The following is an 18,475-nucleotide window of genomic DNA, read 5'->3' as shown; positions in this document are numbered from 1 at the left end:
GTGTATAAATGTACGTATATATGTGTGTGTGAGTATATATATATATATAGTTGTGCCAGGAAGTTTCTAAAATGGCTGGGGAGTTAATTAATATCTAGTATCGTATAGCCAGACCTTTAACTAATACCATAATTTCTGGCCCATTTTACTGCTTATTCTGACCAAGAACTATCCATTTAATGGCGCTTTTCCACTGCATGGTATGACTCGGCTCAGCACGGTTCAGAACGGCACGGCTCAGTTCAGCGTTTGCGTTTCCACTGCAGTTTAGTACCGCTTTAGAGTGGGCGGGATTATTCACGTGTCGTTATAGTTGCGCCGCCTCTACTGCCGTGACTCCTGAAAAACTTTTTAATTCTGCATTGCTCCATCACGCTCTCACTGGATACGCTCCTCGGCTATCACGAGAGGACAGTCTGTACGTCCTCAACCGACAACGAAACAGCCATTTTTTGGTTGTTAAAAGAAAGGTGCGCTCATTCAAAACAGTTGCGTTCGATCCTTCGCTGGCTGTGCTGATTTAAATCTGGCAGGTCTGTTGTGTCTCCTGCCGCAAGTTCAAATGACGCAGGCAGTGACGATTTTCTCCAGCCAATCAGTGATCAGCAGGGTTTACACGTCACATTTTAGTAACAGTACGGCTCGCTTGGAACCTTGGCCGAGGTGGTACTAAAAAAGTACCAGGTACCAGGTACTGTACCCAGTGGAAAACCCCCCATAAGCCATAAGTCTGAGATAGATTTATAATAGACCGTGTGGAAAAATAATTAAGTAATGTATGACTGATCAGAATATGTGTTGATCCAATAGTGATAATTAATGATTGTTTCATAGAAATGACCACCATGCCATCTGAGACTAACACCGTTTTCCTGTTCTCCACTTAACTCCAGCAGGACCGTAGATCTAGATCAGGTCTTTGAGACTAAGAAGGACATGCACGCTGGTCTGGAGACCGAGCTGAAGCTGGAGAAGATCAGACGTAGCCACCAGGAGAAGGAGAGCCAGGAAATGGAGCAGTTACGGCAGCGTCAGGCTGAGGCTGAGCTGGAGCTGGAGGAACTGAAGAAGAAGAGAGAGGAACGACGCAAGGCTCGTGAAGAGGAGGAGCGGAAGAGAGAGGAAGAGGAACAGCAGAAACTAGCCAAAAAAGAGGTGGCTGAGCTGATTTCTATTCGTCTAAATCCAAAGTTCTGGCATGAAACTCTAGATGGCATACTCTGATATAATGACATAATTATCACATGGCACAGCTGAATGGTTCTTTTTGTACCAGCAGCCAATGAGCTTGTTGCTTAACATTTAAATACTTGGGTAGTGCTTGATGTAGAAGTTGCAGCTCAGTTTAGAAACCCTCCACCTCCCCCAGCTCCACCTGTATAGCTCTGTTACAGGGCGATTTCATGTATGTTATATATGGGGGTTACGTCATATATGTTATATGTGCAGCAGCTGTATTTCTTACATGCTCACAGCAGCATATCTGTAGATGGATGGGCAGTAGCAAGTCTCAGTACTTGCTCTGCCACAACAGCAGCGTAGCAGATCTATTCCACCAAGACCAAACACATTAACATTGTCATGTACATTACAATGCCAATCCCTCCGAGAGTTGTCATGATAGAACTTTCTATTTTGGTGGGAATTTTAATCTATCTATGTTTCTTCCAGTAGTAGAACATTTTTTATTAGGGTTTGCATAAACATAGTCAGTTTCATTTGTATTAATTGCAGGAGGACAAGAGACAGATGAAGGAGGACATTGAGAGGAGGAGGATGGAAGCAGCGGAAAAGAGAATGAAGAATCTCAACGTCACACCTACAGATGGTGATGATCCATTTAACCCTCTAAACCCCATAAGTCCAACTTTCAAGGTAACTATACATATCTGCATAAACACTCTACCTCTTCTAACAAAAAAGTACCATGACAGTACCATAGTATAATGATGGTATCAGTAATTAATGCCATTAAACTTTGAAAAACACCATGGTAATGACTGATAACCATGCATGTGGTTTTTCATGGTACTCCAAAGTACCAAAAGAAAAGGGTAATTATAGGTGCTTTCGCACCGCAAGAACCTTTTCGTAGTTCCTAGATATATTGGTGGAGGTTCCCACTTTGTGGCATGTTCACACAGCAGGAACTATGGGAACATATTTAGTTCTAGGAACTCCATTTGGGGGAACTAATTAAGTTCCTACTTCAGACTAGGCTCTAAAACAGTTCTATAGGAACTCTATAGGCCTCGAAGATAACACTACAAGTTGTCATAGGAGATTTAGTCACATTTTTATGCTCTTTCAATTACATGAATTGTGTGTTTACGTTCCATCTCCATTTTCACGAAATCTATGACACGCAATAAAAACAGCTCCGAACACAACGTCCTCCATTCACCGGCTGTTGATGTTTCAGAGGTCCTGCTGTCTTGCCATCAGTTGTTCCATTAGGAACCCTTAACATCCATGGAAACTTTCCATCCATCCATTAAATGTTCTTCACACTACACTCTTAAAAATTAAGTTTCCAAAAGTGGGTTTTAACAATTATGCCATAGAAGAACCATTTTTGGTTCTGCAAACAACCTTTCAGCAAACAGTTCTTAAAAGAACATTTTAAAAATCTAAAGAACCTTTTCCAATATAAACAACATTTGTGCAATGGAAAGATTCCATAGATGTTAAACTTTCTTCATGGAACCATCAATGCCAATGTTTAAGAGTGCAAGAAAAAAAATATTTTAAGAACTGCTAACAGGAAGGTTATAAATGGTTCTACTATTGGATCACTATGAAACATCTGGAAACTTTACAACCTAGAAATCAGTCACAACAAATAAGCATTTCTCAGACATTGAAGAACAATGACAAATAATCCTGTTCTTTTTTTCCAGAATACAAGCTCCATTTTATTTTGTAAGTTGCTTGTGCTTGTTGTGCTGTGAACATACCCACACGTTTGCAGTGTATAAGTGGTTGAACACATCTTCTGAGTCAACTAACAAGCATGCATATTTATATATTGGTCTTCAGATAAGAATTACAGGAATATTCCTGGTTCAGAACAAATTAACATGTTTTTGAATATTCCATAAAATAACAATAATAATAATAATTATTTAGTCGTTTAGCAGACGCTTTTATCCAAAGCAACTTACAAATGAGGACAACAGAAGCAATCAATTGTAGTATTAAAACAACTAAAAACAGATACAAAACTAAAAGCTAAAACTTTATAAATACTACCTATACACAAGATAAATATGACATAATGCATAAAATAAAAATGCATACAACAAAATGTCAAAATTTTACATTTAAATGAAAAAAAAAGCTAAAAACAATTCAAAATATTAAAGAACAAAAGGTATACGAGTATAATAATGATTCTAACATAACTCTAAGCCAAACACCAAAAACAACAACAACTATATATATGTATATGTTCAACCACACACACATACATACATACATATATATACATATATGACCTGCATTTTAATAAAAAACAAACAAATAAAATATAAATAATAATAATAAAAATAGTAACTTGGTAATCATTAGAAACTCACTTTGCAACTTGGAATATTCCTTTAAATTGATTTAATTTATTTTTAGGGCATGTTTTTGTTTATTTAGTTAAACAACCAAAACTGCTTGATGAGTGTAATTTGTTTATTTGCTGCACTTGCTTGACAGTGTGTGAAAAGATTTGTGGTTTTATAGATGCACTTATAGGATCAGACAACTGGCGAGTTACATTTCTTCAATTTATGAAAAAACACGTTCAGAGGCTTTTCAATAAATTTTACGTGATCATTCTATCTGATTATTGAGCATTTGCATTCATTAATGAACTGTCTAAATTTCCTAAAAACATAATGTACATATAGCCAAAAATGGAAACACCATAATGGTAGATTCATAACCAGTGGTGCTTAAGGCACAACAACAAATAAACCCCTAATCATAACAAGAGACCAGAGTATTGGAGAGAGTTGTGGAATAGGTAACCACCAAGTAACCGACCAAAACATCTTAACAACTGCTTAGTGATGCACTGGCAACTACACAGCATTATGGCGCTGAGGTTTGCATGGTTCTGCAGACTCTTTAATGTCAAAGGGGATTCATCTCTAGTCAAATCTTACAAACGTAAAATAAAACTGCTCAGGCCCTCAGCGACTCAGTCTAAACACAAACTGTAGGTCATGAGCCTAGCAAAAATAAAATGTATAGTTTGACTGGCTTTTATCCACTGCAAGTCAGCCCACAAAGATGCAGAACATAGTATGAGGAGGACAAAACCTGGACATCTGGGCAAAGAAAAAACAAGTAATATAACATCAGCTTCATAAATCCTACATGAAAAGATCTGAGGTGACCATATCTGATCATCTTGAACCTTTATAGAAAGTTCTTGAGGACAAAGCTAAACTTGCAAACAACAGGAGGTGTTTCTTCTTGAATTGTGCAATTCCTCTCAAGAGTGCAAAGATTACAAGTTAAGCCCCAGTCCCTGCTATTAAGTTTATTGTTATTAAATTCTTAAATGTTTGCCGGTTCCCGCCTCCTTCTTCCCGACCTACGAACTTTGTTACAGATGTGATTTCAAGTTTTCCTTTCTCTTTGGAGTGTTACAAGCTGTTCATGCATAGATAAGATCCCTGAAGTTGCAAAGACTAAAGTCTCAAAACCAAAGAGATATTCTTTATAAAAGTTAAGACTCTGCCACGCCCCCCTAAAACGGCTCATTCAAACATCTACGTCACGATGTGGGGAGATATTCATAAAACCACCCAAATGTATACGCAATGGAAGAGGGCGTGATTTTTATTCTCGTTGTAGTATTGTTGCTGCCTGGAGACGCTGTGTTTCATTGTGAAAACGAAAGTGCTTTGTTTGGGCTTCCAAAAGAGGACACAACTAGAAATCAGTGGTTAAGTTGTATTTACAACACTGTTCCAGAGCAGTACAATGCAAATATTAGAGTGTGTGCAGCACATTTTACAGAGGACTATTTCCTGAACCTGGCAGGCGAGTAGCCTACAATGCTGGCTTGCACAAAGGCTGTTTCTATAAAGTGGGGCAATTCCAACTTTTCAAGGACAGTCTGACGCTTCTGACTCGCAGCCTGTAAGTACGTTTCTGCTACTGATGATTCAAATGCGAGTTTTGAGCAGTGTAGAGTAGTGCTTGTTGTGTGTCGTTTCACCGATCACAAATGAAGACATGGTAATGTTTAAAAAACACAGTATAAGTCATTATAATCAGTAATTATGTCCCCACTGGATGCAACAAATGCTTCGTTTGTAATTGGTTTTATTGTTTTATTCTCGTCTGCGTTAGGAAACTGCATTACAATACGGTGAGGGGCGTAACATTTCCATCTCACACTTGAGGTATTCGGCCAATCACAACGCACTGGATAGCTGGCCAATCAGAGCACGCCTCGCTTCTCAGAACGATGAGCTTTGTAAAAACCGATGCGTTTCAGAAAGCCGGGGCATAGAGGAGTAACAACAATGTACAGTATGTGGAAAATAATGTGTTTTTTTTTTTTACTTTAAACCACATAAAAACATTACATTACACCAAATATACAACATATTGTTCATATGACCCCTTTAATTCCTGAATGAATCAGCCATTTGAATGAATCAAATGAATGAATGACTCATAAAGATATTTACCGCCACCTGCTGGCAGATTATTCTTATTTATTCTTATTTAGAGTATCTTTTCAATCATAAAATAATAATAATACAAATATTAAAGGGATAGTTCACCAAAAAATTTTATTCTGTCATTTACTCACCCTCATGTCATTTCAAACCTTTCTTTTGGGCAACACAAGAGAAGGTATTTTTAAGACTGTTGGTAACAAAACTGTTTTGGTTACCGGTGACTTTCATTATATGAACAAACAATTATCTCCTTTTATGTTCCATAGTTTTTGTTAGGCCATTGTAGCCTAAATGTTTATTTGTAATAAATTTTATGTTGAATCAAATAAAATATTTATTTCTAATTGAATGTCTAATTGAAAATTTCTCATTCAACACAAAATAGCTTTAAATAATGTTTTGTGTGTATTTTCACAGTCAGATTTATGACAGGACTGACAGCCCTAATATACATATATATATTAATATACATACACATACAAGTGCACACACACACATTTTTTGGTATATTTTGAAATGTATTTGTGGACATTTAAATATATGCTAAATATTTTGAAACTATTTTCATATTTCAGCAAATATGTTTGAAAATGTATATATATATATATATATATATATATATATATTTTTTTTTTTTTTTTTGGTGTCTGGGATATTACTGCTATATATCTTCTGTTTTCTGAAGCCATATCATGACCTAAATTTAAGTGTATTTACTGAAATTGATTTCACCAGTGAATTAAATTGAGAGCTGTTGTGACTGGTTCATGCAGAGAATTAGTCCAGTTCAACTGGATCAACCAATTCACTGAAAAGAATGAGTTCAAAAGAGCTAATCACTAGTCTGATTCTTTAGTTCAGCTCACTGACTCAGTGAACCAGTCATAGCAGTTTTCAAGGTAACGGCTCACTGGAGGGGAAAACTATATCTTTTGTTGCTAAAAACACAACCTTTAATTAAATATGACATGGAATCCTCTCAGTTTTTTTCAAACTCTGCTTGTAACTTTTTTTTTATGTAACTTTCTTTTAATTCCAGATCACAGAGAGAACAGAATCCTTGAATCGATCTTTAAAGAAGAGGTGAGTTCATTCATCAACATAAAATGAGTAATACGACTCAGCAAATGAGAAAGCGCACAATCTACTTGACATTCTTGGCCTCGGTGAGTTTGCTATAAATGGCAGATTCTTGACAAAAACTTACAGGTATGTTGGCAAAATGTCTGTTGTCTAAAAGTAAATATTGACATAGGTGGCATAAGTCACTGTAATACTTTGTTAGTCCATCGCCTTGTCAGCAGTGATTTATGGGTCGGCTAACTTTAACCAGATGTGGAGTGTACACTTTTCCTGATGTCTGCTAAGATATTGTGGTGGATCGAAATTAGACTTATCTATACATGCAAAACATTCAGAAGACTATGTGAAATAATAATAATAATAATAATTAAAAAAAAATTTTTTTTTTTTATTTGTTACTTTTTTGGTAAATGTCCTGTTAGATGGTTGCAATTTTGTAAGTTTTTAAAAATGTAAATATTTATGTTGCAATATATGGTAGCCTTACAAACACTGTAAGATCAAACATATTTTTAATGCATTTTGCCAACTCATTTTAGTATTATTACTATTATAGTATTTATTTAGCTTTTTATTGTTATATTTTCAGTTCATTTTAATTTGTAAAATTGTATTAATTTTGTAATGTGCGTTTGTCATTTTTCTTATTTTTTATATTTCTATATACTATATATTCCTAAATACAATATGCTTTATTTTTATTTCAGTTTTAGTAATGTTAGTACTTCTAACTTTTGCTTGTCTTATTATTTTATTAGTTTTTCATCTAATATGTATATTGCAATGTAAAACTTTAAAACTTTGCATATTTATTTTTTTTCTAAATAAGCAAAAATGACACTGGTTCATACAAATCTTTGTTTGAAAACAGTAACAGTTTCAAGAAGACCCAGAGACCTGTACTTCTGCCCAAGATTGATGACAAACTGGAACAATACACTCATGCAATTGAGGTTCAATTTACAGTCTGTTTTGCTTTTTATGTATTGATATATGTAATCTGTCGTCAAAGTATGGACAGTAAAGTCTCATTTTATTATCTAATGACTGGTTTAAAAAAGATCTCTTAGTCAAACCATTATTTAGAGAAATCAGGCCTGTCTCTGGCAGCATTTAAACAAATGGATCAGATGGTTTATATTTAGAGTGATTAAATGGGATCTCTTTTTGTACCACCTCCTGAGACAGTCTATTGCTACATTTACAATATTTCTTTAGAAACAACAATTTATCGCTCTGACTCACTGAGCCTAACTGTCTTAATGTGTTGCAGATCTCCTCTAAAGAAGCAAAATTGACTAAGTCAGCATCAGTGGACATGCCCAGTGTTTCTGCTCCGGTGGCCTCCAAAAAAACCCTTTTTGAAGCAGGAGAGGCCTGTAGTCAAAGCAGCCCGAAAGGAACGCCTCTAAAGGTCAGAAATCAAATGCTTCATTCATTGACTCACACCCAAAAAGAAAACTTGGTCATCACTCTCTTACCGTCATGTTGTTTCAGAAAAAACAAACATTTTGAATATTGCACTGGTCGTTCTTACATAGGGTGCTAAACCTTTCAAGCATGATGAAATCATAAAAAAATGCTCCATGTTCTGTACTTCAAGTCGTTATGGGAGTAATAGTGGAGCAAGCATTCAAACTACTAAGAAATCAGCTGTTTCATATCACCCCTTTAAATATTATGAGGGAAAACAGTGATGTCAGGGCACTTCTAGTATTGCTTTGAATGAGTCTCAGATTGTGCAAGTTTGGAGGTCAAGAGGTGGCTCCAGCGTGAGATAGGTCATGTAGCGTGGAATAACATCTGCTCTTTACACTTTCACATTCACACCCACACTATCCATTTGCCAGAGTCTGACACATATGAACAACCATCAATGGGAAGCTCTTGTGTTGGAATTCTTGGGAAATATTTGCCAGATCAATCATCACCTTATGAATTGTGCTTCACCACTCCATCAACATATGAAGCCAAAACTAAAACATACAAAGAAGAAAATAATTTACATTATTTGTAATTCAGTTTTGTTATACATGCTGTATAGGATACAGACTGTGTGAAAGTGGGTGTAGCAAACCTGATCAACCATTGGGTGAAAGGAAGTCCAGAAGGCGGGAACAGACACTCTCCTTCCACACCATCTGTAAGTCTATTAATGAACCTTGAAAATCTTTAGATGGTAACCAATGTGCTGGAGAGAAATACATGTATTTGTCCCATGGTGTAATGGAAAACATAACTAATATTTGAATAGGCATATTTTTTTTTTAATACTGAGACAGCTGTTTCTGTGTAGAACAGACAGACATATTAAATGTAATAAAAAAATATATATATGTACTGTAAAATAACAAAAAGGGACATTTATGTTGACATTTATTAGACTGAGCTACTGCAACTTCACTTATTTTCCCAAAATCCAGCTAATCAATCATCATGCAGTAAACCACAATGTTCTTTGATGTGGGTATGTGGTTTATAATGTTAGCAGTTAAATTCTGAAGAAAAAAACCTTAAGATCATTACATCCAGCGTTTGAAGACCAGAAAAAAGGCTACATGATTGAATTTTATCTTTGAATCATTAATTGAGTGATAGTAGATTATGACATCTGGTTTATGTCAAATAAATAGTTCACCCAAAGTCATTTACTCACCCTCATGTTATTCCAAATATGTGTGATTTACTTATTGTGGAAAACAAAAGGAGCAATTCTGAAGACTGTGCTGGTTTCTATTTTCCATGCAATTGCAACGAATGGGGGGCTGAATCTTTCAAATTTCTAAAAGGACAAAAAAAAAAAAAGCACCATTAAAAGTAATTTATACTACTTCACCACTATATTCCAAGTCTTCTGAAGTCTGAAGAGTTTATTAATACGGTTGACAATATCAACCTAATGACTCAAAGAATCAGGATAATCTGGTTCTCGAGTTCAACTCAATGACTCACTGATTTAGTCAGTTAATCAGTGAATAATGACTTCAGGTCAACTATTCCATAAAAGGATATTGGTACAAAAGCAGATTTAGGAAAACAAAGTCACTCTTAACAAATGCTTTCTAATGTTTATTTCCAGGATGTTAAACCTGGAGATGTTCTGCAGAAAAAGAACATGTGGGAAATTATTGGAGAAGGTTCTGCAGGAGAGAGACCAGGACTAGGAGGAAAGGTAAATATTCAGATAAAAAGTCTTGTAGTGAAAACCTTAAAATGATTTTTTTTTTTTTTTAGTTGAATGAATCTCTTGCTTAATGCCACTCTCACTATTTCTTCTACTCACCTTTTACATTGTAGGGATCCTCCTTGGGTACACGGTACAAGTTTGTTGTGACAGGCCATGGAAAATACGAGAAGCTTTCCACTGATGGTGATCATTAGTGTCTACCCGAACTGAAAAACAAGTGAGGTGCTTTCTTCTCTTTTACATAATTTAAAGCTAAAAAACAGTTCACATGTGGATTGGTTTGAGTAAAATTAATTAAAATGTTTCTTTAAATAAAAATGCCAAAACAACAACAATATGGATACTTGGTCTTGATGCCTTTTTGCAGGCCAACAGAGGCATGCTAGGTAATGTTATCTAATATTAACTAGCTAGTACTAAACTAGCTACATAGTAAACTAGCTAAGATTAGTTTTAAAATACTGACTGTTGAAGCATTAGAGCATTAAAATATGCTTTTATTATACTTTGAAAAGACACAAAACCCCAGAGCGACTGGATTTCCAGTGCCTTATGGGATGATATCCATTTCCCCAAGTACATAAATGAGAGCCCTAAAAAGTCATATCACTCATGTTCAAATTCAAAACATTCTTGAAATAAGAATATCACATAAAAAGTTAAGATGCTATCTCAAGTAAACATTTAAGAGTGAATATAATTCATTTTAAAATAGACTGAAAACACCTGAAATGTTTTTACATGTTTAAATCTCGTCGTCTAAAGATTTTTCATACACCTGTTTGATAATACATTGATAAATATCTCAATCAAATCACAGCAAGCTTATAACACAATGCAAATGTTTTCATTCATTGACATAAAAGTAGTCATACAAAATATCCTCTCTCAAAACAGGTATTTTATTAAAAAAATATATAAAATAACATTCAATTTAGTACAGTGCACCTTAGCATATAGCATTAGCATTATACACATCAGCATCAGTAAAGAGCAAGTATTCTCAGTCAGTTTCTGCAACAAAAGACAAACATGCTAAAAAAGGCCAAGCCTACAAACTTAACATTACCTAAGCCTGAAATAAGAACATGCAGGAGTTGGAGTTGACAATCAGCATTCACTGTTATTCATTTAATCATATTGAAGCAATCAGAGATTTTATATTAAAGGTTTGGAAAGCCCCTTTTGTGGCTCCATCTGTGAAAGCTCTTTGTCAACACTAAGCACCAAGCAGAGTGCGCCATGCCTTGCTTTCTGTACTAATAAGGCTAAGAACAAATCTCCAAAACTTAGCATACTTACTGTATACATCTCTTTCTTATACTATCTGTTAATTCTTTCTTCCGCCGTTAACTGGTTCCATTTACCCATCCACCTAAAAATTCACTCTCAATTGTCCTTACACCTTAAAAAACATACAATAGCAATCTGTACCTTAACACCATGCTATCTAGATCTTATCCTCACAAAGACTTTTACGGCCCATTAAGCACCATAGAATAATGGCTGTAGAAAAATATTACCGAGAAAAAGGTATGGTGTATTTCATTGTAATGTTAAAAAAGAATGCCGTAGGGTTACTAAAAATTTTCGATACCTGAAACCGGCTTTATATTTTACATGTTCATACCCCAAAACACTCTTGATTTTGCTTAGATTTGTCTCTTGTGGCAGGCTGGAGTGACATCTCTGTATTATTAAATCATTTATTTTTGACGAAGGTGTTCAGGGATGTAAGTATTATCAAAATTATTAACATATTTAACATGCTCATAAAAAATGCTGAGATGAGCTTTGAAAATCTTAAGCAATAAACTTTTAAATTTAAAAGCTTCAAAGCGATAAGATTTTTCTTTATTCAATATTCTAATTAGCTTAAATGGCTAATGCCAGTTGACAAGTGGGCAATTACCTACTACAAATACTGTGCATTTGACACATAGTCATTGTTTAGTTTACTTGCCAATTGACCTGTTATAAAGTTATAAAAGCATATGTAAAGAATTGGACTGGATAATAAACAGAACTTTATCATCGCAATGAAAGCTAACAACATCCTTGCCCACTATTTATATGTTATCCAGTTAGACGTCAGTGGTTTAAGAAGTAATGAAGCCTTTGGCTGTTCTATTAAAGTCTTTTGGTTCTTCGTCTTTATTTTTGCGGCCTATGAGTCCCATTTCAAAAACTGTTGCAATCTTTGTTGCTGGTCGCGAAGCTGCCTCTCTTAGTCGTCTGGCATCAAACCGCGGGCTGTACAGGAGAACTGGCAAACGATTCGCAAATGTGGGGATCTCTTTTGCCATTTTCTGTTCTGCCTCCATCTTCTTTTGCTCCTCGGTTTTATTGGTTTCAATTTGTTGCAATATATTCTCTTTGGTGGAGAACATTTGGAAGAGGACAGCATCCCACATTTTTGCTGCCATTGGGGAGTCTCTACTGTCCTGGCTGTCAGTAGGCTTAGCTTCGGCTTCATACTTATTTTGCATTTCACTTACATTTTTATCAGCGCTGACAGGGACATCTTTCTTTGATGCAGGCTCTACCTCTGGAAACGTGGGCTCCTCTGCTTCAACCACCATATGTTTCTTAAGGCGAGACCAGCCACTGGGTTTTGACTTCATGCCTTTTGATTTCTGCATCACCTTCAAGAGAGGCTCTGCAGTTAGGGAGGAGCCTTCCTCACCCTCCTCCTTTTCCACTGCAGACCTGATCTCTTGTTGGGGGCTAGCTTTTGTTTCCACTCTGTCAACCTTTTCAGGTTCAGTGTCTTTTGTTTCAAGGTTCTTTTGGTCTTCTTTTGGTTTAGCCAGTGGCTTAACCTCATCTTTAACCTCTCCTTTTTCAGGAGGTTTTACAGAAGAAACAGCTTCAAGCTTCTTCTTCTTAATTCTCTCTAACAAAGACATGTTTGCCTCTGTTGGCTTCTCTGTTACATTGGTTGTTTCAGCATTAACTTTACCTTCTGACACCTTTGGAAGAGCTGGCTTTCCCACATCTTGGTCAGATAATGGCACAGCCTTACTATCAGATTTCGGAGTTACCTTCACAGTTGGAGGGGTTGGTGTCATTTGGGAAAGTCTGGGAGATCCATAGGTTGGAGTTCTGACTCTTGGGGTCACAGTACTTATTGGCTCTGCTTTTGCTTCTGATGGTGATGTGTCAGCTACAGATACCACAATAGTTGGAATTTTAACATCAGGAATTTTTGCTTTTAATTCTGGCACAGTTGACATGGGAATGTCCCTTACAGAGTTTGGTTCTGGTTCAGATGCTAACTTTGAAACCTCTGGAGGTGGAGCCTGAGGTGGCTGGACTTCAACTTGTTCTTTAGGCTTTACCTCAGACTTGTCATTCGTCATGGTCACATTTACATCAGGTTGAGGTACTACTGGTTCCTGTGTTGGAAGATGAGTTGTCTCTGCACTTGATGTAGAAATGCTAAAACTGGGTGTGTAACTCTTTATTCCTCCATGGGCAACATATTCAGAGGGAGTCAATCCATAATATGTTGGTTTGGATTTAGGTGCTGTTGGTGTTTGGGGTCTTTGACCTGCAAATGGAGGGACTCTATATAACGTTTTTTGATACCCAACTGAGGATAAAGCAGGATGTGCAGGTTCAATCTTGGGTGTTGTTGGGGTTTTAGACTTTGGCTGCTCATTTGGGCTTTCCTGTATTTGGGACTTTGGCTTTGATGACTCACGTTTTAACAGGTTTTCTGTGGCCTTATCCAGCTTTTCTTGTAAGGGTTCAGTTGATTTGACATCTATGTCCCCATTTTGTAATATTTCTGAATGACTGGTGTCATACACTTGATTTGATGTTTTATGCATTTCATCGTGTGGACCAGTCAAACTTGAGGTTGGCGTTTTGGATCTTCTGCCCTCCATGTGAACAGGAGACACAGCAAATAAAAGTGGATTTGGTCTTGAAATCTCAATCACAGATACTCTAACACGTGACACAGGATCTGACGGTGTCTTGGGACGTGCTGAAGGTGTTTTTGTTGAAATAAAGTCAAATGTTGGTGTCTTTACTCTTGTTGGTGTTGTAGCCCCCTTTGCCTCAAGCGTTGGAGTTGTACCCCGTTTTGTCTCAGGTGTCAGTGTTGCATTTTGTTTAGTCTCTGAAGCTGGAGTAGTGAGCCTTTTCATTTCAGAAGATGGAATTGTCTCTTTCTTGATTTCTAAAGTTGGAGTTTGGCTTTTCTTAATTTCTGAAGTTGGGGTTGAAATCCTCTTGACTTCAAATGTTGGTGTTGTAACCCTTCTGATCTCTCTGGTAGGTGTTCTGTCTCTTCTTATTTCAGATGTTGGTGTCACTATCCTTCTAACCTCAAATGTTGGCGTTGGGCCTTTCAGTAACTCTGCAGTAGGTGTTTTACTCCTTGTTGGTGATGCACGAGGTGTTCTCACACCTACTGACTTTGCTGTGTAATTGGTGATTTGCGGAACTTCAAACAATGACTTTGCTGTTCTAGAAACATTCAAAGTGGCTGGCTGAGGGCTTGGAGATTTAGAGGTTACATGAGTGGTAAGATTTGAGTTGACTTCCACTCTTTGTGAAGTTTGTAGTATAGTGACTGGAACAGTTGCATGTGTGTCAAGTCCTGGTACTGGTGAGGCTGTGCATGGAAATGCTGGAGACAGGCGTTGAGGAGTCGCATACGGTTGTGGTGAAAACCTTGCCGTCTTGCCGTAAGTGAATCCTCTGTGATGAGGATAAGGAGATGACACATGCTGATACAGTGGTCGGACGTTGAATCGTGGGTGTGCTGTGCCAATGTAGTAAGGCGTCTCTGGAGTCTTAGGAGGAGTTGAGTGATCACTGTGCTCCAGGTCAGGGCTTGCTTCATTTACTGGAGAGAGGCTTGAGCGGAAGGGGACCGACAGTTGTGAGGACTGGGCTGCAGCTTTTTTCTTCGCTGTCTTCTTGAGTAGTTTCTGGAGCCGGACATTTTCTTTCCCAGGTTTGGGAAACAAAGGTGGGGGGTACTGCTGGGAAAGCAGGCCTGCCTGGGTAGCATTGCCAATATTGACAGCCATTAAATCTTCAGCCCCCTGAAACAAATAAATAACAGGTCTTGTGTGCTTTGAACAAAACAATGAATGTTCTTGCTTATAATGGTGAACAGGTGCAAACCATTCCAAAACTAGGTATCGGAAAATAAGTTAGCAAAATGCTTTGCTCGTTAATACTGTTGTTTTCTCTATTTTTTTTCAGGTGAATTTTCCAGCGATCGCTTGTGAGGAATTTAATTCAGCAATAACCTCTTTCCTGATTCACCAAGAACACATTCATTGACATATGTAGTACAATATTTCAATAAACTTTTCAAAACATAAGGAAGAAACAATTACACTACATTTTATGTGCTTTTGTTTTTTTATGATTGTTCCATTTTTGACTGTTCTAATGGCATGACTTTGAAACGTTTTTCTACAATCTATTTGTCTCATATATATATATATATATATATATATATATATATATATAAATGTAAAATTATTCTCAGAATTCTGATCGATTGCAACAGAATAAAATATCTTAGTTTCTTTTCTTTTTCCTCAGTATCATCTGCAGTATTTGTGCTGATATTATGCCCACTTCAAACAAATGTATGAGTATGAACTGAATGTGAATGTCTAACAGATCAAAGTTATGACTTTTGTCAACTGTTTTTATTGATTATCTATGCTATTTTTATATTTTATATTTTCATATAGACTTGAATAGATTAACAATAGAATAATCCAAAAACATATTCCAAAATTCCTGCAGTTAATTCTTATGCATTTTAAATCACAACCAATCTTTTACTGTTATATTTTATTACACATATAACATTGATTTTCCTTTTTTGGTTTTCATGAAAACACTGGAATTACTCCATTTATCATATTTATAATATTAAAATAAACATGTTTGTTTAGGTATGAGCATTTTGCTACCCAATGGTAATGAGAATGGTTAAAATAAGGCAATTATTTATAGGCAAGTACATCTTTTATTTTCAATAAATTTGATATTTTGTATGGTTCTTAATTTGGATTTTGGCTGCTTATTCTCAGTGTAAAATAGAAATATCAGAATAGTTTTCACTTGATACAATGTCTCCGTTAATGACATGTTCACATGCAGTAAACTTCCACAACACATCTAGGATAGCTCCTTGGCCTAATTTTAGGGTGAAAGCAAATGAGCATCTGCTCCATGTCACAGAGTGTGGTGCCACTTTCCACCCTCACCATAAACCAATGCCAAGCAGTCGCTGCTTTAGCCATCGGTGGAGCAGCTACATTAAATTACATAATAAACCAGATTCAGTGGTTTCTGTTGATGCACAACCTAAGATCACATATCACAGAGCTGCTTTTAAGTTTTTCATACTGTATTGATATATTTACTAAACTACCCTACTATAAAACATTAAGATAATAATTAGCTTTCCTGGCTCATTTATGCAATAATTAAGATCATTATATAAAGGTTATGAATCGGTGGGTTCATAAGCATTTTTGGGAAAGCATAAATGTAAGAATAAATCTATTATAAGAAAGGAATCCAAGGCACTTATTCCGGTATGAAAGAAGAATACAAGATTATATTGATATAAGAATAAATCTCACTAAATTTAGCTATATTTGTGCTTAAAATAAGTTTAAAAACATGCCATTGGGGAAGAAAAACTGAATTCAGTATATATTCTCCCTAAACAAGTTTTAGCAATTTCTTCATCTTATTTTTATTCATCTATGTTTAGATATTTGACAACAAAATACAAAAACCGACTACAAATTAAATCCAGTGGACTTAGGAACATTTTTTAAGGATACAATACTAAGCAACATGACTTATTTTGTTTTCATATAACACAATCTTTTTGCAATAGTGCAAATGTAGGCCACCTGTAAAAGCTTGTAAAAGAAGCCCCAAGCCCAGAGTGATACGAAGAACGATATGAGAGGAGGTCCTCCTTTTAAGGCCCTGGTAGGCTGGGCAGTTTGGGAAATTTCCAAGATGCAAGTTCAAAAGCGGAAAGGGCAAGAATAGCAAAGCAGTACAATCATGCACAGCATAATTGCTTCATAGCAACCACCTGGTGAAAAAAAGTCATCATTGTACATGTAAAAATATATAGTAATATGTACACTTATACGCATGTGCTTAAAAAAACATAACTTACCAAGAGATGACTGTAACAGAAGACAGTTGAAGACACTTCAGACAAGGTCCCCTGTAAATATCAACATGTATAATTTATTTTACATGCCCTTTAAAATAAGCAACTAAATTTTAATAAAGACATAATATATGGTGACAAGGAAACCAATATCAGTATTATTAATTTCAGTTTTACAGTGCTATATTACAGTCCCTATTGCACAAACCTAACAAGTTAGCCTGCAACAAACTGCTAAAGCCTTTTCCCAAAGGACAGACATGGCATGCCCTTCCACACTAGGAATTAATTTAATAATATCCAAAAATATAAAATTTAAAGCAGATTTTTATGGTTTTATACCTGTTTGTCTGCTGTTCAGGGGTGTCCGGTGGCTGCCTGCTTGTCCCAGCTTGGACTGTCAGAACGGGAGACTCATGTTGAGTTCAACTATTCCCCCTTCCTTCAAATGGAAGGCACAGGCTCCATAGCAGTCCAAAAATAAAAGCCTGAGTCTGTTACTCAGAATGCATGGAGAGTGGTGACGGTGTAGAGGGAACCGTCAGCGAAGCAGAGGGGATACAGGTCACCTTAGATATCACCAAGTGTCCCCCCTCCCCCATGACACCAGATGCACACCCTCATTTACACAATCTATAAGCACAGCGCCCCCTACAGTTAAGACGTAGTAGTTATTTATTTTGGAGCTCTATCTATTGCGGGCCAAATCTTTACAGTAGTCCATTGTGAATTGTCTTTGCAAGACTTGTCTTCAGAAATGCCAAACAGAACTTTGAGTAAAGTTGTGTGTAAATGAGCACTAAGTGTGATTAAACCTAGTTTAAACTTAATCCTGTGAACTAAATATTTACGGAAGCCTCTGACAAGGAGTAAGAGTTGGAATAAAAAGCCATCTGATTTGATTACACTAAAGAGCTCACGTGTTACGTTACAACCATCAATCTTCCAGGCATATATGATGAAGCTGACATTTACACTTTTTACATTATAAAAGAGAAGAGCATGAAACTCAAATTACTGGTACATGTGCATAATGGTGAATTAATTAATCCATGTAAGTAAAGTGATATACAAGTTTCACCACCCCCTGATTTATGTAAATGTATTATTTAAATTTTCAAAAATACTATTTAATATAATTAATGATTATTTATGCATTGTTACTGACAGGCTGGAATCACTACAATTTGTACTTCAATGAACGTTGAATGAATGTAAAATAGAAATGTAAAATAAAGTTACTTAGTCACTTCTAATTATTGAATGGCATTTAAATTCAATTGCAGAAATGTATTGCCATATTAGTGACCTCTATACATTTACAAT

The 18,475-nt window shown here is 36.1% G+C and overlaps 2 protein-coding genes across 4 annotated transcripts in view; one reads left to right on the top strand and one right to left on the bottom strand.

Annotated features, from left to right (window-relative positions):
• LOC306866490 (uncharacterized protein) overlaps positions 1–15,331 on the top strand; it is a 28,758-nt gene extending 13,427 nt beyond the window's left edge. The window contains exons 5-13 of one of the 3 annotated variants that reach the window (XM_079411731.1): positions 894–1,155; positions 1,735–1,875; positions 6,733–6,776; positions 7,648–7,729; positions 8,050–8,190; positions 8,821–8,919; positions 9,856–9,948; positions 10,074–10,180; positions 15,190–15,331. In XM_079411731.1, coding sequence (XP_079267857.1) covers positions 894–1,155; positions 1,735–1,875; positions 6,733–6,776; positions 7,648–7,729; positions 8,050–8,190; positions 8,821–8,919; positions 9,856–9,948; positions 10,074–10,157 — 946 coding nt within the window. In that variant the 3' untranslated portion in view covers positions 10,158–10,180; positions 15,190–15,331. Of the gene's footprint in view, positions 1–893; positions 1,156–1,734; positions 1,876–6,732; positions 6,777–7,647; positions 7,730–8,049; positions 8,191–8,820; positions 8,920–9,855; positions 9,949–10,073; positions 10,186–15,189 lie in introns of all 3 variants that reach the window. The other 2 variants (XM_079411730.1, XM_079411729.1) reach the window with 2 other exon arrangements.
• LOC306866489 (uncharacterized protein) lies at positions 10,443–17,745 on the bottom strand. Its single transcript, XM_079411728.1, has 3 exons — positions 17,492–17,745; positions 17,153–17,203; positions 10,443–15,026 (listed from the first exon to the last, which is right to left on the bottom strand). Exon 3 carries the CDS (start codon positions 15,009–15,011, stop codon positions 12,063–12,065), a length of 2,949 nt encoding a protein of 982 aa, XP_079267854.1. The 5' UTR covers positions 15,012–15,026; positions 17,153–17,203; positions 17,492–17,745; the 3' UTR covers positions 10,443–12,062.
• Positions 17,746–18,475: the final 730 nt, after the last annotated feature.

The sequence above is a fragment of the Barbus barbus genome (assembly GCF_936440315.1).
Source record: "Barbus barbus genome assembly, chromosome: 48".
NCBI lineage: Eukaryota > Metazoa > Chordata > Actinopteri > Cypriniformes > Cyprinidae > Barbus > Barbus barbus.
Note: the sequence above shows the minus strand (reverse complement) of the source record. Positions and strands in the feature narration are given on the sequence as shown.

What these genes read in the sequence shown, in the direction of transcription:
- LOC306866489 (XM_079411728.1), bottom strand. Translation starts at nt 15,011, where the DNA reads ATGGCTGTCAATATTGGCAATGCTACCCAGGCAGGCCTGCTTTCCCAG.